We start from the raw sequence: 19906 nt of genomic DNA on the forward strand, positions 1-19906 counted from the left end.
GGGGCGGGGAGGCTTCGGGCGGCCGTGATGCCGGCGCCCGTTCCCATGCGAGAGGCAGGCCGGGCCCCGTGGACGCGCGGGTCCCGAGGCCGCCTGCACCTGGGTTCCCTCATATTCTTCCCCAGACTCTGCCACGCGTACAGAGGTGAGGCTGGCTGAGGGTGGGAGGCGGGCTGGGAGCCCCCCGGGGAGGGACCCGGGGCTCTGCCCGAACAAATCACGGGTCGGGGGAAGGGGGGCGGCGACAGGGCTGCAGGGTCTCTCAGCGCCGGCGGCCAGGAGCCCTCCGTCAGGGCCCCGCTCCCCCCCGGATCCTGCCGGCCTCTCCCCGCTTCTGGAGGCTCCCGGCAGCTTCCTGCTCCCCGAACCCCGCTACTTTCTCCCGTGAGGACCTCAGCCCCTGGGCATGGGCCCACCCCAAACATGACCTCATCTTAACTTCCAACGTCCACAGACTCTTTCCAAACAAGGCCCCATCCCGAGGCTCCAGGTGGGCAGGAATTTGGGGGGATGCTATTATAACCAGGAGCCCACTGAGGTGGGGAAGATGGGGTCCATGGAGGAGATTGCCAGATAAAAGAGGGGTGCACGCACCCCGATGCAATGACCGCCGGGGGAGGCCCAGGCTCAGCCCGCTCTGGGAAAAGCTCCGTGGCCGGGTGCAACAGAGCGAGCCTTTGAGGACTGCCCACAGGACAGACAGCTCTGCCCACAGGACAGACACGAGAGCAGTGGTGGGGGCTGGGGCCCGGGGGGAGGCGGGATCCAGCTCCCCCCTCAGCCAGGACCCCCACCCAGGAAGCCCTGGTGCCCCCCCGCCAGGCCAGCAGAAGTCAACAGCAGAGCAGGGCTGTGGGTTCACCCAGGCGGTCAGGGCCATGGGCGCAATGGGCCCTGGTGGGGGCTGAGTGGGCCTCACAGGTGGGCCCCCCGTGGACGAGGTGATGGGGGAGTCCACACACAAAAGCCAGGGGCACCCACGTGCCTGGCTCAAGGTCACCTAAGGCCGGGGAGGTGGGCTGGCCTCGGGGGGACCAGGGTCCGGGCTCTGCCTGACGGAAGGGGTAAGAGGCTCCCACAGCAGGGGGGCCGGGCGGCCATCCGGTCAGGAGGCCACACTTGGGGCAAACTCGCTCACGACATGCCCTCCGCTCCCAAGGAGGTGACCCCATGTTTGAACCAGCAGGCTCTGCCCCGGCAGAAATGCACCAGCTGCCCGCGGAGTGTGTGCTCACCTGTGTGAAGCGGTACGTGTGCAGGTGTGCGCGAGCGTTGGTGGGTGTGTTTACAGGTGTCTATGGTGGGTGTGTGTGCAAATGCGGGTGTGAGTCACATTTCCTCACCTGAGGGCACGTGTGCATCCGTGTGTGAGCCTGCATGCGTTCCTGCTTGTGTGGGTGCAGGGCCCTGTGGGGGAGAAGCAGCCCCCCTGAGGGAAGGGCAGAGGCCGGCTCCCTGGAGAATGTGCCCGAAGCGGAGGCATGGTCTCCCGGCACCCTGCCCGGAGGGGCACACCTCCCCTCGATGGCCCGCACCACACAGCACGCTCCAGCCCCTCGGGCACAAGGAAAGGAAGCAACACTGACCAAAGGGCCAGCTCTGGGCCCCTCGAGCCTGAGCGGGTCTGGGGGGGGGGGGCGCCTGGGTAGCGTCTGCCTCCAGCCAGGCCCCCCGGCAGCAGGCCGTGAGCAGAAGCACCGGGGTTGAGAACTGTCGCCAGGGTGCGTTTGCCAGGCCTCTCCCCACGGGGGCGTGCCCTGCCCGGGCCGGCGTGGGGCACAAGTCAGCAGCCCTGTGCGAGCTCCTGGCAGGCCAGGCAGGGGGGCAACGTGAGCAGAGGGGTTGGGAGAAGGGCCAGGGGCCGCCTGGTCTGCCGAGAGATTCCCCGATCTCCCAGGCCCACCACCCCATCAGCTGCGACCCCACAGCTGCAACCTCGCCCCATCACCAACCCTGGTGACCCTCACGTGACACTCAGAGGTGAGCACCGCACTGACTCCCACCTTACAGGTCAGGAAACTGAGGCAGCACAGAGAGGGCCATGCGGCCAGGGAGGGGCTGGTCCACCACCCACGGCCGGGGGCGCCGGGGGACAGCCAGACCCAGAAGGCAGCCCCTCGGACAGCGCCAGGCCCCCCGGGGTCAGGGACTCCAAGGCCTGCCCAGAAACCACAGCAGCCTGAGGAAGGCCTGCTCTCATCAGGCACCTACTGGGGTCCCTCAGGCCTCACCAGGCCCACCCCCTGCCTTGGCACACTCCTGGGGGAGAGGTGACCCCACTCCCTCAAGGCTGTACCATCCCCTCCCAGCCCGACCCAACAGCTCCCGACCCACCATGTGGCACCCCAGCACCCCTCAGTTCTTGGATCCCACATCTTGCCCACTTGGTCTACCCAGGGTGAGGTGTCACTTATGCAAGGCTGAGTCTCAGAGAGGTTGAGTGATCAGCTCAAGGCCACACAGCACTGAGGTCACGCAGCTGGGACACCAAGAAGTCCTACACGGCCACCCACATGCTGGGAAAGAGCCAGACCCCAGAAGAGGCCGCCTGCACCCGTCCACATTGCCCCGAGAGCACGCATTCAGGTCTGGCCCTTCATGGCACCCCAGTCCTGCCCATATCTGAAAGCTGGTGGTGGCCCAGATGGGCACTGGTTTAGGTGAGGGACCCCCCAGCCCCGGGCCTCACTTGAGCCTCAAACTCAGTCCCCTCCTCAACATAACCGTCACCATCACCGCCCCTCCCCCCACAGGGACCACCAAGGAATCCCAAGACGGATCCATGGCCTGGCCTGGTGGCTTTGTGAGGACCCCCTGCCTGGGCCCAGCCTCTCTGTCCAGCCCTGACTGTGGAGCAACCAGATGGCCAAGAACACAGGTCTTCCCTGCCCTCCAGGCTTGGCGGCCCCCAGCAGGGTCCTGCCCCCCACCCCCGCCACCAAGCAGCCCTCAAAAAGAACCACCTCTCTCCACAGAGATGGAGAGATGGAGGGGGATGGAGAGACACCGCAGAGCCACTGCGTGTTTACCACCACCCCCTCTAAAACAGCAACCTTGTTCACGGAGGGCCAAGTTCCCCCAGGTGCTTAACCAGCACGCGGGCCTAGGGGTAGGCATTACTGTCCCGTTTTACAGATGAGAAAACGGTCAGAGAGACTCCAGCAGGTGGGAGCTGGGCTCTGAATGCCAGGCATTTAGCAGGAGGCCAGGGGACCCCAACTTTCCCCCTCCCCAACACCCACATGGGGACCAGCATGGAGCCCTGCACCCCAGCCCGTTACCCACCGCCACCAGCCAGGGCTCTCCCTCCCACGGGGGACACAGCTCCGCCCTTCACTGGACCTGCCGAGGGGACCTCCCCTTGCCCTCCTGACAACTTCTTCCCTGTAAGTCATTAAACTGACACGTTATAATTACACTGATCGCAGCTGCAAGACACGGAAAGCTCTGTTGTTTCTCCAAAGTGGGGGAAGGGTCTGGTGCCCAGGACACACCCGAGTGTAGGGAGCGGGGTGCTGAACCCCACAGAGGGCAAGTCTGGGCTCCACAAAGAGTGCAAGAGGCCGGGCGTGGGGGAGGGCCTCCATCCCAGGGTCAGTCCCGGCACACACGCATGCACACACACGCACGCACACGCACACACACATCCCAGCCCTGCCACTAGTTCCAAGGCGGCATCCCAAGGCTGGACCCCCACCCTCCAGTCGGCAGGCTGCCTGGAGCACTGGCCCAGAGCCGCCCGGATGCCTGGCCCCAAAGGTTGTCCAGGCCTGAGGCTGCTACCCTCCAACCCCCGGGGCCAGCCGGGGCTGTGCCTGTCCAGACTCGGGGCCATCCGCTGGCGACAGCGTCTTCTCCAAGCCCTGGGAGTTGGTTGCCGGGGAAGTCTTTTCTGAGGGATTGACACCCACACCCTAAACCCAACAGACAGACCTCACGTCAGCTCCCTTCCCCCAGGAACAAATGCCTGCACATGGGGCCGTGCCCAGGGGACCCTGTGCATGGCTACACACACTGGGCCCTGCTCCAGGCAGGGAGACCCAGGAGAGCCCGTCACATGTGTGCCTGGCTTTGTTTCGGCTGGATTAGCCTGTGCCAGAGCTCCAGTGACATGTGGGTGGGACTCAGGCCCCTGGGCCCTGGCTCCAGGGCAAGGAGTTCTCCCCCACACTGGAGAAGGAGGGCTGGAGCCCGCCACGACCACGGGAAGAAAGCCTACCACCTCCTGGTAGCAGATGCTGGCCTCCGGCCGCCCCCGGCCCCTGTGCCCACCGCAGCTGCCCACCACCACCAGGAGGCCAGGCAGCCACGGGTAAACACGCAGCTGGCGCCACCAGTCTGGCACAGTAAGACACCGGGCCCCAGGTCCCCCGCAGCCAGCTAGACAGGGCCACCTGGGCCTCCCCCGCCGTCCAGGGCGCCTGGGCACCCGCTGAGGCCCATCTCCTCCGAGCCTCTGCCCAGTGGGCTCTGTCCTGTGGGCGGCCGCTGCTCCCACCTCCCCTGCAGGCTGCTGGGTAGCCAGGCAGGGCTCCCTAGAACTGGCTCCCAGCATGGAGAGGGGCTTCCCACACTAAGACCGTGGCCAGGCAAGGGGCCATGGTGGCCTGGGACCCAAAGCAACACTCCCACTCCTCCCAGGGGGCCCTTGGTCCTGGCCACTTCCTCCCCTGGACATCTGGGGCCAATGCAGGTCCTCCTGCCCCAGGTACCTGAGCCAGGGGCATCCACAGAGACAGTGGCCTGCACCTCCACCGCCCACCCCCCTGCCAGAGGCTTCAGCCCTGCCCGTGCCAGCACCAGGGCCTGCCCACCTCCACCGAGCTGGGGTCTCTAGGGGTCCTTCCCACCAGCAGTTCCTCCTGCGGGCTCTGCTCAGGGTGGGGAAAGGGTTAATTTCCATGCAAAAGAGGAAACCGCCGGTCAGGAAACATCATGTCCGCAGTGAGGGGACTGGGGGGGGGGGGGGCGGGGGGGGGGCGGGGGGCCGGCCCCCCCCCAGCAGGTTGGGGGCAGCTGGAGGGCTGGCCCAGGGGCGCGGCCAGCGGACTCACCCGGGTCGAAGTGCGAGCTGAAGGCGAAGCTGGGGTTGAAGAAGGACGACGACATGGCCAGGGCCAGCAGCGCGGCGGGCATCCCCCAGGCTGACGCTGCGCTCAGGGCGCCCGGGGCCCCGGGCCGCGCCGCGCCATCGCCCGAGCGGCCGCCGCAGGTGCGGAGCGCGCCCTGCCCTCCGGCCGCTGAGCGCCCACCGCCGCAGCCGCAGCCGCGGGCCCGGGGCGGGCGCGAGTGCCGGGCCGGGGCGGGTGCGGTGCGGGCGCGGGCGGCGGCGGCGGCGGCGGCGGCGGATGAGGAGCCTCCGCCCGGCCGGCCGCGGCGCCGCGGGGCTCCGGGGCTGGTGCAGTCCGAAAACACTGGCGGGAGCGCGCGCGGGGGGGGGGCTCCCTCCCCGGCTGGGGGGGGGGGCACGGAGACGCGCAGAGGGGGGACCAGAAGGCTGGGGGGGCACGGAGACGGGCGTGGGGGGGGAGGAGGCACGGAGGCACGGGCAGGGGGGACAGAGCGACGCAGGATGGGAGACCTGGAGACGCGGGGGAGGTGCGGAGGACGGGGGCACGGAGGCAGAAGGGGGCCCCGAGACGCGGGAGAGGGCACGGCGGCACACGCGGGGGTGGGCACCGTGGCACGCAGGAGGAATACGAAAGCGCGCGCAGGGGGGGCCCGCAGGCGCGCGGGGGGCCACGCGCACGGGGCTCGGGGCCTGGCACGCCGGCCCGCACACGCAGGTTTCAGAGGCGGCTCGGGGTCCGGCCCCACGCCCTTGGGGCAGCGCCAGCTGGGGGGGAGGGGCGGGGGGCTATTTTGGCACTAGCCACCCCCTTCTGTGCCACGCTGCGACGACCGGGGAGAAGGCGGCGGCCGCCCCCGCCCGGGAGTGCACAGCGCCGGGCGTTTGGGGCGGGCGCGGCGGCGCCGGGCATCGAGGGACCGTCTGCCCCCCCCCCCCCAGGCCGCGCCATCTTGCACCGCTGCGGCGCCCGCTGCAGGGGGGCCCATGCGGCGCGGGGGCGGGGAGGGGGAGGTGAGGCCAACGCCCGTCCTCCCTGTGGGAGCCGGACGAGTTACAGTGTAGCCGGGATCTGGCCTTTATGTAACTTGGGTCACGCTCGTTCATCCGTCCATTCATTCCCTGGCCCGATGAGCACAACCCCTTGGCAGGGCCCGGCTGGAGGGCAGGGGTGTTGTGGGAGCAGGAGGGGGCACCTGCCCAAAGTAGGGCCCCGGAGGCTTTGGGGAGAGCAAGGCTCAGTGCTCCTGGCAGAGGAGTCGGCCCCTTAGGGAGAGGGTGCCAGAACGTGACCTTCTTCTTCTAAGGGGGTCCCCCTGTGTAGAAAGTACCCCAAGGTCAAAGGCATGGTCCCATCCTTCCCCTTCAGACCTTAAGGGTCCCCTGAAGGGGCAGTCCCACCCCCCCCACAGCCCTGTGGAGGAGAACAGGCTATCCAGAACCTTACCGGCCCTGACTGTGTGGTGGCTGCTGTAAGCCGCTTTGCCCCCAGGCCTCGTGGAGGATGCAGGAGCCACAGCTGAAGTGGCCAGTAGAGGGCCTGGCCTGTGGCAGGTGCTCAGATCCCAGGGGCTAGGAGGGTCGGAGGCCACCGAGGCTGAGGGTGGCTGAGGGCTGTGATCTAGCAGTGTACCCAGGGCAAGGGGGCTGGGTCCCCAGCTGGGGACCTCCCTTCCCCACCCAAGAAGGTGCCCCACATACGTGGACCCCAACCAGTCCAGGGAGGCTCCTGGGGGACAGGCAGGGGAGATGTCCAGTGGCCCTAAGTAGCCTCTGTCCAGAGCCTCTGCACCACCACGGCTGGCCTCAGTGACCAAGATCAGAAGACGGTTCTCTGCACCACAGTTTGCCTGTGAACACACGTGTGTGCACACACTCCCAACACTCGGGGGCCGCCTGTAGCAGAAGCCTCAGGTGGAGGGTGGGCCAGATTTCGGAGCTTTGGGGCTCTGGATTGTCCTCTGGGGTACAGGCAGGGCAGGAGAAGACCCGGGGGCTCCAGGTGCAACACTCCCACCCCATTTGACCATAGTGACGCCCCGGGGAACGAGGGTCCTCTGAGGTTTTACTGGAACCAGGATTCCTGCTACTCCCCGAGCATGGTGACCACTGAACTAGAGATGTCCCAGGTCCCCTCACAGCAAGCGTGCACTGCCATCCCGGCGTGGGGCGAAGGCTGGCGCTGCAATTCAGGGGACCATCTGTGTGCATGCTTCCCAAAGGCAGAGACAGGAACTGCTGTCCTTCCGGGGGCTCTCGAGCCCAAGGCCTCCAGGTCAGCGAGAGCCTGCCGCTCGGCTGGCGTGATGAGGCTGACCGGGCAGGACAAGGTACTTCAGCCCTGTGGAGGGCAGAGCCGAGCTGCCCGGGGCCGGCCAGGCTGCCGGGGACTCTTTCCTTGGCCTCCAGGCTGGAGGTCCTGTCCCCCGACCTCTGAGAAAAGACAGGTCCGGCAAAGGACCCGCATACCAGCAGGAAAACGCAACAATGTGGGGCCCTGAGTTACAGGGCCTTGCTTGTCCAGTGGCAGCAGCAGGGACAGTGAGAGAGACCAGTCCCAGTTATAGGCCAGGCAGGGGTGCGGGTGGGCAGGGGTGGACCTGCCAATCTGGGTGGTCAGCCCACCCCAGGGTTCCTGCAGGGGTGGCTTCTGCCAATCCTGGGATGGCCAAAAGTTCCTGAAAACATGCCCCCCCTCCTTCCCCTGACCTTCACAGCCAGAACAGGAGCTGGGCCTAATAAAGGGGGGGAAGGGGTGCCACATACCTGAGTGACCACTGCCCAAGGGGCTGGCCTGTCACAAGGTGCTCAGTGAGAGAAACCAGACCCGTGTGAGGGACCACACTGCCCCCAATCATAGGAATATGGCGGGGGCGGGGCATGGGCAGTGCCTGCCGAGGGGCGCAGGGCCTCTTTCTGGGGTGCTGAAAGTGTTTTGCAACTAGAGGTGATGGTTGTACAACCCTGTGGATATCCTCACAAAACCCCGAATCGTGCGTTCTAAACAGTGACCTTTATGGTGTGTGCAGTCTATCTCAATAAAGCTGTCCAGCTTAGTAGTCAGGTAACTAATACCTTAATGTGGTGTGTTGAAGAGTCAAAATCACTGAGGAGAGCCATGATGAGCAACAGCGCAATCCTGATTCTCGCGACAGCCAGAGCAGAGCCGCGCAGGGCCCTGAGGCGAGGGCAGGCCCGGGACTGTTTGCCTGTCGGCCTGGCACCCCTCAATCCACGCCCCCAACGCGCACCCTGGTCTGCCCATGCCAGCCACTGGGGAGCCGAGGAGCCTGGCCGGCCTGCGGGTGGCAGCGTCCTTCGTGCCCCGCCCCCCAGGGACCTCCGGGCCCCTTGATTAGGCCCCTAATAAAGAGAGGGAGCCTACTGTGCATTTGGCCCAGGTCCTCACCTGAGGCTTGGGGAGAGGGTCACACGCAGGGGTGGGCCTGAGGTGGGGAAGGGGGCAGGAGGAAGCAGAGCGGACAAGGGGTTCTGGGCAGGGGCCTTGGTGAGTTTCCTGGGGCCACCCTGGCAAATGACCGCGAACTGGGGCCTTAAAACAGCAGAAATGGACTCTCACAGCTCTGGAGTCTGGCCCTGAGCTGTTGGCAGGCCTGTGCGCTGGAGAGATATAGGGGAAGCGCCTCCTGCCTCTCCCAGCTCCTGGTGGCCCAGGTGGCCCAGGTGGCCCGCGGCCCACGGCCATGTCACTCCACTCTCTGAGTCTCTCCGGTTCTCATAAGCACCCAGCCCGTGGATTGAGGGCCCAGCCCTACCTAGTATGGCCCCATCCTGACTGTACGGCCCCATGCTAACGTGGGCACGTTGACAAAGACCCTCTCTCCAAACAAGATCCCATCGATAGGACACGGACATACCTCCTGGGGGCACCATTCATCCCGCTACAGAGGTGAAGGACACAGGGGCAGGGCCAAGGGCACAGGTCGGCGCCCGTAGAGCGCCTCCTATAAGAAGACACACGAGCATTTGTGCACACGAGCGCGCCTGGATTCAGTCCACAACCCCACGCTCGGCAGCGGCCCAGGGACACTCTGCTTGCTGGGACTTCACCCCCGGGGGGTCAGCGCACCCACACCCCAGACCTGCTGCCTGGGGGTAGGGGTGGGGGTCAGGTGCTCCTATTGTCCCCACCGGCCCGCCCCCACCTGTGGGGGGTGGGTGCCACTGAGAAGGGGATGAGCCTGTCTCCCCCCCCACCCAGAACTCTCCTCCACAGGCCTGCCCACCACAGCCGTGCTTGGCAGGGTGACGAGGAGAGGGGGCCTGGCATTTGCTGAAGAGCCCTCAGAGGGCAGGGGGCAGCCACCAAGGGTGCCAGTGCTCAGAACCAGCCAGGCACCCCCAGAACCCCCAGGGGAACATGCCAGGACCTGGGAGGCAGCAGAGGCTCGAAGGAGCCTTGTCCTGTCAACATGGCTCGCTGAAGAGGAAGGGCTAATTGGTCTCACACTCCTTGGGCTCAAGGCAGGGCTGGAGGGCAGAGGGAGGGGCAGAGAGCAGGCCAGCTGGGACGACAGTGTCCCCAGAGCTGCGAGGTGGTTCCCGCTACCCCTCCAGGCCAGCTCAGCCCAGAGCAGGGGCCGGGGCTGCGGGCGCAGAGGTGTGGCCCGACTCCGGACAGAAATGAAACCAGAGGGGCCGCCAGGAGCCGGCCATCTGTCAGCTCAGGGCAGGCGCTGGTTCCAGGGGCCTGGAAACACATCAGGCTCCCCGCCCCTCGTGTGCGGCCCAGGCAGAGATGGGCTCAGACCGGGCCCTCCCGAAGATGACTCCCCCAGAGGGCCGGGCGGAGCAGGGCTCAACGCTGGGCCAGTCCCACTGTGAGACCCTCCAGTGCTGCTTATTTATGTTTTCTGTTTGGTGTATGCTTTATTCGAAGCAACGTTTCCCATTCCATATATTTCTTTTTTTTAATCGAGGTGTTCATATAACATAAAACAAACCATTTTAACATGAACAATTCAGGGGCATTTAGCACTCAGTATGTGCAACCATCACTTCTATTAAGTTCTAGAACATTCTCCCCACTCCCAATCCCCAAAGCTGTTAAACATGAATTCCTCACTCCCTTCCCCTCCAGCCCTCGGCAACCACCAACGTGCTTTCTGTCTGTATGGATTTGCCAATTCTGGGGATTTTACACAAATGGAACCAGGCGCTATGTGGCCCTCTGTGACTGGCTTCTTTCCCTGGATGTAAGGTGTCGAGATCCATCCGCATCATGGTGTGCGGTTCATTCCTTTTTTTTTTTTTTTAAAGATTTTTATTTATTTATTGAGAGAGAGAGAGAATGGTAGAGAGAGAGCATGAGAGGGAAGAAGGTCAGAGGGAGAAGCAGACTCCCCGCTGAGCAGGGAGCCCGATGCGGGACTCGATCCTGGGACTCCAGGATCGTGACCTGAGCCGAAGGCAGTCGCTTAACCAACTGAGCCACCCAGGCGCCCCAGTTCATTCCTTTTGTGCAGAGCGGCCTTCCGCTGTAGGGACACGGACGTCGGGTGGCAGTCCATGTGCCTGCTGGGGACCTCGGTGTAGGTGCGGATGCGCAGGTGTGCATCCCACACTGGAGCACGGAGCACTCAGGTGTGCTGGAAAGCGTCGGGGGAAGAATGTGGAACCCTCCACCGTTGGTGCCAATCATCCCAATCAGCGTTCTTGTGAACGCTGCCAAGGAGCAGGAGACACTCCCCTGGACAGAGACGCACACTGAAATAGCATCTCTACGAGCAAAATGCTAGGATCTGTTTGGGGTCCAGCAGCACATGGCTATTGGAAATTTCTGGAAGGTCCTCAGCTCGCCAGCCTCTTATGAAGCTGTGACACAAGGTAGCGCACAAAATGTCATATGAATTTCCCGGTGATGTGTGAGCGACTCTCACACCAAGAAGGCAGATGTCAGCGCCGTGTCCACGCTGCAACCCGCACAGAGAAAGTGGTGGGCAGGGCTGGGAACAGGCTGCACCCCAGGGTCTGCCCTGGTATTGGGCCATGGCACCGTTTGTGAAAAACAGTGGACGTGAGGGGTCTCCGGGCAGGCCAGAGCTGGGAGGGGCTCTCAGGTACATCAGTCTCTGGTGTCCCCGTTCTCAACCTGGCGACTGTCCTCCGAGGGGCCTCCCCAGCCAGAGAGGCCAGCCCCGCCCGGGGTCACACAGCCCTGCTCCCCGAGACTGCGGGAGGCAGCGTGGCCTGACAGACCGGCCTCTCCTCCCCCTCACCTTTATGGCCAGCCCTGACACGGCTCCCTGGCCCCCTACAGCGACCCGGGGACAGAGGACAGCTGCCCGGCCCGGCTGCTCACTGGATGCGGTCCCATTGTCCAGGGGCTTCTGGTGGCTTCTCGGACATGCTGGCCGGCCTGCACATCCCGGGTGACCCTGGCTGGCCCGGCCAGCCCTCTCCTTGCCCACCACCCTCACCCTGTAAGGCCAGCGGGCAGGGTGGGCCCTAATGCAACAGACAGAAACTCCTCTTGCCCCCCCAGTGCTGGCCACTCTCCCCACCCCCACCCTGGGCTTGGGGAGGCCGGGCGCCGCTGACAGTCCGTCTGCCCGGCCCGGCGTGGATGTGCCAAGTGCCAGTGAGCCCCTGGGGGAGGCAGGCCAGTGCCAGGCTGGAGTGCCCGGGAGGGGCAGGGGCTGGGGAGGACAGGTGCAGCCCAAGCTGTAAATAGGCCCAGTGGCTGCAGGTATAAAAGCTGGAGCTCCCACAGACTATCAGCACCCCCAGCCTGACCTGCCTCCCCAGAGCCCTCGAGCGAAACCAGGCAGAGGTGAGCCTTGCCCAGGGAAGGGTGGTATGGGCTCTGGGCCCAGCCAGAGCTGCCCATGCTGCATGGCCAAAGCTTGTGGCCTCATTCTCATCTGTAGGACAAGCAGAGGCCCAAGGGGCTGAGGAGACCCCAGGGAGGTCCAGGGGAGGCAGGAGAAGGAGGCGGAAGGGGAGGGGCAGCCCCAAGGGAGCCCCAGTCTTAGAGGCAGCCGTGTGCGCCTGCGTCTGCAGGGGTGGGCATGTGAGCACGCATGTGCTTATGTGGGCCTCTGAGAAAGTGCTAGGGTTTGGGGGAGCAGGGTGGGGAGAGGCTGAGACCTGCTCACTGACCTCAGGGCCCCAGGTGCTGACTGGGGGGCCAGGGAGCCTGACCGGGCAGGGGGTCCAAGGCCAACAGACCCACTGACTCCGGCGGGCACACGAAGTCAGCTCTGGACCGCTGGGACCCAGTCCCCACCTGCTGGGGCCCCTGCCTCTGTCAGCTCCCCCCACCAGCCCGCCAGCCCATGCAGCATTTTTTCTCATGTCGGCATCTGAACTTGGGGACTCACTGGCAGATGCTAGAAGCAGAACACAGCCCCCAGGAGGGCTACGCAGGCGGTCCACGGTGGTCTGGGGTGGGGCGAAGTCCCTGCCATCTGGGGGGTCTTAGCCAGGTTTGAGAGCTCAGTCCTGCTTTGGCTGTGGAAGGCAGCGAGGCGGGAGGAGGGAGGGGTCCCGTCCGAGGAGGACAAAGTGGGAGCAGCCCAGGAGGCTGGGCAGGGGGGCGCAGGGCACCAGAGGGCTGGCTTCGTGCGGTGCCCGCAGTCCCCACCCCCCAGCTCTGGTGAGACATGTCGGCTTCCCTCTGGGGGTGAGTGAGACGCCATCCCAGGCCCTGGATCAGGGCTATAAATAAACCACCAGCAGCCCGAGGCCCCAGGTCCTGCCCCCGCACCAGCTCTGATCTCAGGCTGCCCTGCCTTCCTGTGGGGCGTACCTCCCGAGAGCAGTGGGGTAGGACTGGGTGGGGAACAGACACAGCCCAGGGCGCCCAGCGTGCTCTGCAGACGGGATGTCGACCCCAGGCTCTGCCAGACCTGGCCTGGAATTTGGCCCAGCCCCTTCTTCATAAAGCGTGGGACACTGGCTCTGATGGGGCCCCAAGGGGCAGGCGGGACAACCCCTCCTTCCAGAATGGAGTTCTGAGATTCTGGCATGGGAGAGGGGAACAGGGGCTCAGCTGGTCTGTCCTGGCTCCCCGCTCACCACCCCCACCCCGCCTCCCAGGCCGGCCCCCCAGGAGCTGGCTTTTGGGCATGATGCACGGGGGACCCAGCTCAGGCCCCATAGCCCCTTCCCCAGTATCTCCCTTCCCTCCCGGCTCCTCACAAGACCCTGAGAAGGGGCAGGATGGAAGGGATCTCCCCATTTCACAGAACAGCTGTGGGTCACGGTCCCGGGGCTCTATCCAGCACTCCCTGCACCCCCAGGCTGCCAGGCTTGAGCTACAACCTTTGACCCGTGGCTTCTCTTTCGGGAGGAGAGGAGACTCCCCTGGCCACTGCCCAGCTCCACTCAGGATGCACGGGCCACTGGGCTGCCCTTCCTGGACATGGGAGTATGTTCCAGAACGTTCTGCCAGCCCGTGAACTTTTGAGAGGGCCAAGGAGCCTCTGAAATAGCTGTTTTGCCACCAGCCCCAGAACCCAACCCCCCCTGGGGACAGCAACCCGAGAGCCCAGCAGGTCACAAGGCACCGCCTCGAGGGCCACAGGACAGCCCGGTCCCCCCCCCTGCCGGCCCCTCAGCCTGTGACCAGACCCCCACCCTCCTGGCTGCACTCCTGGCCTGCCTCGGTGGCTCCTGTTTGCCACGGACTCTCTCTGAACTGAGGACAGTGACACGCACACGTCCACAGGGCCTGCAGGCAGATGACTGGAAAGGGGGCAGTGGCCCTCCCTGCTCAGAGCCTCTGGGCATTGCTCGATGCAGAGCCAACTCGCTGCAGGCAGTGAGCGGCCTGCCGGGAGGCCCGAGGCCTGCTGGTCTGGGGTCTGGGAGAGCGAGGCCCAGGCTGTGGGCCCGGAGTCAGGGCGGAAGGAGGTGGGGCTTCGGGCAACCAAGAAGGCTTCCCAGAGGAGGCAGCTATGAGATGGGCCTGGAAGGACAGAGGGCAGTTCCCTGGTGGCGTCGAAGGGTCAGAGGGCGGCCACCACCTCTTCCAAGCAGAGTGAAGGACCCCGAGCTCATCACTTGCTGTCTGGGGGCCTCAGCCTCTTCTGTGAGACGGGAGTGGTACTCAAGGTGGCCAGCCGGCAAGAGGTGGGGTCTCAGGCGCATCTTCCCCCAGGGCCCTGGACACAGGAGTGTCTGCGAGGCCAGGCACCCCAAGGGCCTCTGCACCCTGGAGACCCTGCTCGGGAGGCGGGAGTTGGTGCCTTGTGGGGACTGTGTCTGTTAGATTTAGGGTTGGGGGAGGGGGAGGGATAGGCAGAGGGCCCCCGCGCCGCCTGTGCGCGCCCACCGAGCTGCTCCTGTCCGCCGCAGAGCCAGGATGGACGAGGACTTCTCCTCGCAGATGAAGAAGATGGCCTTGGCTATGGGCACGTCCCTGTCGGACAAGGACATAGAGATGCTGCCCACAGACATGAGGCATCATGGTATGTAGCACACCCCTCGTCCCCAGCATGGCCTCCCTGCCCCAGGCCCGGCCCAGCCATGGCCAAGGAAGCAGTGGACACGGGAGCCCATCTGTGGGCTCCCCCTTCCCCGGGCTGAGCGGCGCGGGACACGTGGGGTGGGGGGGGGGGGGGGAAGAGCAGGCCACGGCAGCCCCCGCCCCAGGGCAGACGCCTGCCTCCGCCCCCGTGACCTGTGTCTGACTGTCCCAGGCTCCTTCAACTACCTCAAGTTCCTGGAGTACATGCAGCAGTTCCAGGCCTCGGGGCAGCTGGACAGCGCCATCCGCCAGGCCTTCCAGACCCTGGACAAGGACAAGAGTGGTTTCATCGAGTGGAATGAGATCAAGTAATGGCCAGCGGCTGGGGATCGGGGTCCTGCGCCCGGGGCCTGGGGCCCAGTCCACGACAACCAGGCCCACCTCAGCAGAAGACCTGGTGCCCCTCCCTCCCCGGTGGGCCCCAGCCGGCCTCTCGGGAGGTGGGGCCGCCCCGAAACAGTCCAGGTCCACTGCACTGGGGCCAGGCCCAGAGACCCCTCTCCAGCAGGGCCTCAGTTTCCCTACCTGTAAAATGGGGAGTGAGCACATTGCAAACCACTGGGCACCAGCCAGACACCCCTCGGCTCTGACCAGAGCCCACCCCTGGCCCCAGGTACATCCTAACCACCATTCCCAGCAGCGGGCCCACCGCCCCGCTGACAGACGAGGAGGCAGAGGCCATGATCCAGGCGGCCGACACGGATGGGGACGGGAGGATTGACTTTGAAGGTGGGTGCGCACAGACAACGGGGCCAGAGGTCCCTCTCGGGTCTTCCCAGCCCGCCCCTGCGGGACCCCACGGCGCCGTTAAGTGCCCATCTGGGCACAACACTGAGTAGGCTCCCCGACCCCAGGCACAGAGTTCACAGCCATCTTTGCTGGGTAACCGTCCCCCCCGCCCAGGACATGGGAAAGCAAGTGTTGGGGGTGCTGAGCGGGAGGCCGGCAGGGGGCCGCTGCGGGTTTCTGAGTGGGGGAGAGGTGGGTGGAGAGGGCCGGGCGGGGGGCTCGGCTGGACGGGAGCAGAGGTCTGAGGCGCCCTGGACGGGGGGGTGGTCTGAGGTGGGGACGGAGGTTTGAAGATAGGAACCAGGGCCTGAGGCCCTTCATGGCCACCCTGGGGTCCAGAAATATGTTTCCTATTCTAGAATTTTCTGAATTGATCAAAAAGGAGAAAGTGCCAAAGAAGAAGTAGGGTACACCCAGCCCCGGGCCAGGGGAGGGTACCCCACGCGGCATCGTGGGACATCTGCGTGGCCGACCAAGGAGGCCACGGGGGGTGGACACAGCACGTGCCAGGAAAATGGAAGAACGGCGTCATTAAATGAACAATGCAGCCCGAGTGTTTCTTGGGGGCGGTGTGTGAGCGGGGGTGGGGCTGGGGCCGGTGTGTGGGGGTGCACGGGGGGAAATGGGAGGCTGGGCGGGTGGATGCATCCAGCCCCTGCTCCCTCTGCCTCCCCCTTGTCCCCACGTCATGGGGGGCACCTGCAGAGGGGGTCCCCCGCCGGCTCTCGCCCCTCCCAGCACAGTGCTCTCTGTGCCTAGACCCCTGCAGGACCCCCTTCCCCAGCCGGGCTCTGCTAGGCTGCCCTGGGCTCACACAGCAGCCACGTTGAACACAGAGCGGGAATACCTGCGACCCCGGGGCGCAGCCAAGGGAGCCCTGGCATGTGCCCTGGGCCGTGCACTCCGGGTCAGTCCTCTGCCTGCCTGCCTTCTCCTTCCTCCTCCTGATGCCCCACTTCCCCCTCCCTGAGCTGGTGCCTCTGCTCCCCCCGCGCCTGCCCTCCTGGTGGGCTCCCATGCCGTGGTTTAAGTACCACGTGTGGGCCAGGGCCCCCGTCCCCACCTCTCTCCCATGCTCCCAACTCCTATGCCCGTCTGGGCTTCTTGACACCCCGTTTCATGTGGAAAAGGCATCTCAAACTTAGAGCGCGAGGCTGAGCTCCGATTCAGTGAAGTCCGCCACCTGCCCCTTCCTATCTGCTAGCGCCGCATCACCCCCGGGGCCGATCCGGCTAGGAGCCTTGCGGCCACATGCACACTGTTGGCGGTACTCCCCCTCCATCCTGGGGACTGGTCCCGGGGAGAGCCCTGGGCCCCCTTCCCAGCCCCCATGTCCACAAGTGGGGGGCAAGTGTCACTCGTGGTGGGAGTGGGTTTCCTCTTCCAGCTGCTCTGGGGGACTCTACAGCCTCTAGGAATGAGGGGCCAAGGGGGCTGGACCACACAGAAGTGAAGGCGCTGGCCCTCCCGAGCACCCTCGCTGGGCCACGGCAGGAGTGAGGCCCATCTCACATATCACCCTCCCCTCCTCTCCTCGCCTGCCTTTGTGGGAATCTCAGTGGCCCCGCCCTCAGAAATCACCCAGGGCCCCCCTCCCTGCCGCCATCCTGGCCACCACCCCCTCTTGCCTGGGTGACCACCATAGCTCCTGGATTGGCCTCGCTGCCTCTACCCTCTGACAGTCAGTTCTCAAAACAGCAGCACAGAGGTCCTTTAAAAATAGAAGTCAGATCTGGGGCGCCCGGATGGCTCAGTCAGTGGGGCATGTGACTCTTGATCTCGAGGTTGTGAGTTCAAGCCCTATGGTGGGCACAGAGCTTACTAAAAAAAAAAAAAAAAAAAAAAAGTCCAATCCATCACTCCACTCAGAACCCTCTAGAGGCTCCCCTGTCAAGCCACGTCCTTGGAACACCCACATGTCTTGCTCCCCGCCAGACCCTGACTTCAGCCACATTGCTCCCTCTCTGCCCCTTTTGCACGGCTGTTCCTGCCTGACATGCTCTTCCCTAGATTTATATCTGCGTGACTCACTCCCTTGTCTCCTTCAAAGTTTCTTCAAATGCCACATCCCAAAGAAATCAATCCTAACCCACCCTATTGCATATCACACTTGCCCTCGCCACGTGTTCCACATCTCCTTGCCCTGGTATCTTTGCTCATGGTACTCACCATCCCCTAATATACTAGAATATTCATTTATTTATAATGTTTATTATGAGCAAAAAGAGCGTCAAGGACATGGGGTCTGAGATCCCAGGGAAGAAAGGCTTTGAGAGATGAGCCTGAGGTTGTCACAGGTTTCCCATCAGGTGTTGGGTAACTGTGGCCAAGAGGCTGAGAGCTGAGGAGGGCACCCAGCGGCCTCCTGGGTGTTTGGCATCTGCCAGGGAGGAGGAGGAGGGGCTTGGCTTGGGGCTCTCAGGGGTTAGAAGTGAGGAGTGAGGACAGGAGAACCAAGCCAGTCCTCACAGAGACTGGAGTCTGGCCTCAGCTAGCCCAATCCCTCCCCTCACTGCCCCTCAGAGCAGAAGAAATCCCTCTGGACCAGGGGCCAAATATAGCTCAGTGCAGGCCAGATTTGGCCATGCCCATTTATTTGCATTTTATCTGTGGCTGTTTTCAAGTTATGCTTAACTGGAGTGCCATGGAAAGCCTGAAAGTAAAAATAATCGCAGAGAGATATACCACACAAACACTATGGTGGGAAAGCTGGTACAGCTATACTGCTATCCGATGAAAGAGACCATAAAGGCAAGAGGTACTGCCAGACAAAGAAGGCCACTTCATGAAGATGAAGGGTCAGTTCACTAGGAAAACACACAGTTCCAAATGTGTACGCACCCACTAACATAGCCTCAGAATTCGTAAAGCAAAAACGAGCCAACGAGAATGAGAAAGAGACAACGCACAATCACAGTGGCAGATTTTAGCATTCCTCTTGGGAACCGACAGAGCAAAGAGGAAAAAAATCAGTCAGGATACAGAAGACTAGAAACACAATGAATTAACTCAACCCAAATGATAAAGATCAGCTCTGCTTCCAACAACTGCATTCTCTTTAAATCAACAAATAGAGCGTTTACCAAAATTGACCACAGGCTGGCCATAAAGCAAATCTCAATCGAATCAGAGAGTTAAAATAACATAGAATGTATTTTCTGACCATAGGTAAGCCAAACTAGAAACCATAAACCAAAAAGATAAGAAAAGCAATGCAGTGCAAAACCACCCACAGTTCACAGAAACCACCATGGAAATTAGAAAATATTTTGAATAACGAAACTACAATACACCGAAGCCTCGCATTGCTTGGAGGAAAATTCGGTGTTTGCTGCATGGGCTTGGAAGGGCAAGGCCGACCATCAACAGTCTAAGAACACTTCCTGAGAAGTCAGAGAAAGAAAAGAAAACACAATTTAAAGGAGAGGGAGGGAAGTAGAGGAATTCTGAAAGGTCAAGGCCAGTGATCCCTGGCCTGCCCCCTGCTGAAGCGCACACCCCACAGGGCAGTCTGTCTGTCTGTTTGACCAGAGAGGATCTGCCCAGCACAGATCCAACAGGAATTTCAAGGATTTGTTTGGGCTTGTCTCCCAAAAGGGTGGTGGGTCAGAAGCAGGTTCTGTCAAAGGCCATGAGTGCCATGGGTGGGTGGCCTTGGGGAGGGGGTCCAGGTGGGGTGGCCCCAGAGATCCCCCAGACGCCCCTATAACCCACAGCCATCCAGGGAAGGGACCGTGCCAGAAACTAAGGGTGTCCCCGCCATCCAGTCCACAGGGGGCTTCGGGGTGCTCCCGCTGGGTGGCGGCCAGTCCTGCCTGGGCTGGGAAGTCAGGCCCGCCTCTGGTGGGAGCATCACCTCTGCCCATCTCCACAGGTTTCCTGGCTTCCCTGCCTGCCCCGCTCTCTGGACATCTGTCTTCCCATGTGCTGAATACCTTACTTGCAAAAATACATAGTTTAGTAATTTACAGCCGCTTCCCCCTGGCAACTCCTACTAACAGCTTCAGACAAAATACCTTTTCTGGTGGGCGGAGGGAGGTCAGAGCCTCGACAGAAAGACCCATCTACTCCTGTGTGGTCCTGGCCGTGGCCCTAGGAGTCCGGCTGAGCGCTGTGAGCCACCAGCTCCTGCCGGCTGCAGCTGCAGCCCAGGGAGGGGTCTGAGCTGTGCCCGCTGTCCCTCAAGGAGCGGCCCCCACTGAGGGCCAGCCACCCGCCCTTCTCTGGACTTGAGAAGAAAGCATCCGAAGGCCAGCCTGGATGTTCGAATAGCTGGCAGAGAAGGTGAGCTGCAGGACAGCAGTGGCTCGGGGGGAGGAAGCGGGCCCAGGAGCTCTGTGGAGACCAGGGCCGCCCCTCCTCACCTCAAGCCCCAGAACTGGGTGCCCCAGGCACACACTGCTGGACGGCCACTGGACGGCCACGAGACCTTCTCCCCACCTGGTCATGTCACAGGATGAGACAGCCCCGTGAGGAGGGGACACGGACGGGGCTCGTGCACGCTGCCCGGGGGCCAGACCGGGGCTCATGCCCTCGGGGACAGGTCAGGCCAGAGG

The 19906-nt window shown here is 63.6% G+C and overlaps 3 protein-coding genes across 4 annotated transcripts in view; 1 reads left to right on the top strand and 2 right to left on the bottom strand.

Moving 5' to 3' along the window:
• Positions 1-5199, bottom strand: part of AATK (apoptosis associated tyrosine kinase) — a 33707-nt gene extending 28508 nt beyond the window's left edge. For both annotated transcript variants that reach the window (XM_027626031.2, XM_027626030.2), the window contains exon 1: positions 5055-5199. In XM_027626031.2, coding sequence (XP_027481832.1) covers positions 5055-5136 — 82 coding nt within the window. In that variant the 5' untranslated portion in view covers positions 5137-5199. The remainder of the gene's footprint in view (positions 1-5054) is intronic.
• PVALEF (parvalbumin like EF-hand containing) lies at positions 4202-15834 on the top strand. Its single transcript, XM_027626033.1, has 5 exons — positions 4202-4346; positions 14390-14502; positions 14734-14869; positions 15175-15290; positions 15710-15834. The coding sequence occupies exons 2-5, from the start codon at positions 14397-14399 to the stop codon at positions 15754-15756; spliced, it is 405 nt and encodes a 134-aa protein (XP_027481834.1). The 5' UTR covers positions 4202-4346; positions 14390-14396; the 3' UTR covers positions 15757-15834.
• On the bottom strand, positions 5157-8966 carry LOC118356359 (WAS/WASL-interacting protein family member 3-like). Its single transcript, XM_035724429.1, has 6 exons — positions 8947-8966; positions 8478-8621; positions 8144-8246; positions 7403-7501; positions 5582-5836; positions 5157-5453 (listed from the first exon to the last, which is right to left on the bottom strand). Exons 1-6 carry the CDS (start codon positions 8964-8966, stop codon positions 5157-5159), a joined length of 918 nt encoding a protein of 305 aa, XP_035580322.1.
• Positions 15835-19906: the final 4072 nt, after the last annotated feature.

The sequence above is a fragment of the Zalophus californianus genome, chromosome 16 (genome assembly GCF_009762305.2).
Source record: "Zalophus californianus isolate mZalCal1 chromosome 16, mZalCal1.pri.v2, whole genome shotgun sequence".
In the NCBI taxonomy this organism is placed as follows: Eukaryota; Metazoa; Chordata; class Mammalia; order Carnivora; family Otariidae; genus Zalophus; species Zalophus californianus.

What these genes read in the sequence shown, in the direction of transcription:
- LOC118356359 (XM_035724429.1), bottom strand. Translation starts at nt 8,966, where the DNA reads ATGAATGGTGCCCCCAGGAG. An exon ending in ATGAATGGTGCCCCCAGGAG is followed by an intron (nt 8,622 to 8,946) that starts GTATGTCCGTGT and finishes TGCTGTTTTAAG; the next exon opens with GCCCCAGTTCGCGGTCATTT. An exon ending in ACCCTCTCCCCAAGCCTCAG is followed by an intron (nt 8,247 to 8,477) that starts GTGAGGACCTGG and finishes CCCTCGCCTCAG; the next exon opens with GGCCCTGCGCGGCTCTGCTC.
- PVALEF (XM_027626033.1), top strand. Translation starts at nt 14,397, where the DNA reads ATGGACGAGGACTTCTCCTCGCAGATGAAGAAGATGGCCTTGGCTATG. An exon ending in CACAGACATGAGGCATCATG is followed by an intron (nt 14,503 to 14,733) that starts GTATGTAGCACA and finishes TGACTGTCCCAG; the next exon opens with GCTCCTTCAACTACCTCAAG. An exon ending in CGGGAGGATTGACTTTGAAG is followed by an intron (nt 15,291 to 15,709) that starts GTGGGTGCGCAC and finishes TTCCTATTCTAG; the next exon opens with AATTTTCTGAATTGATCAAA.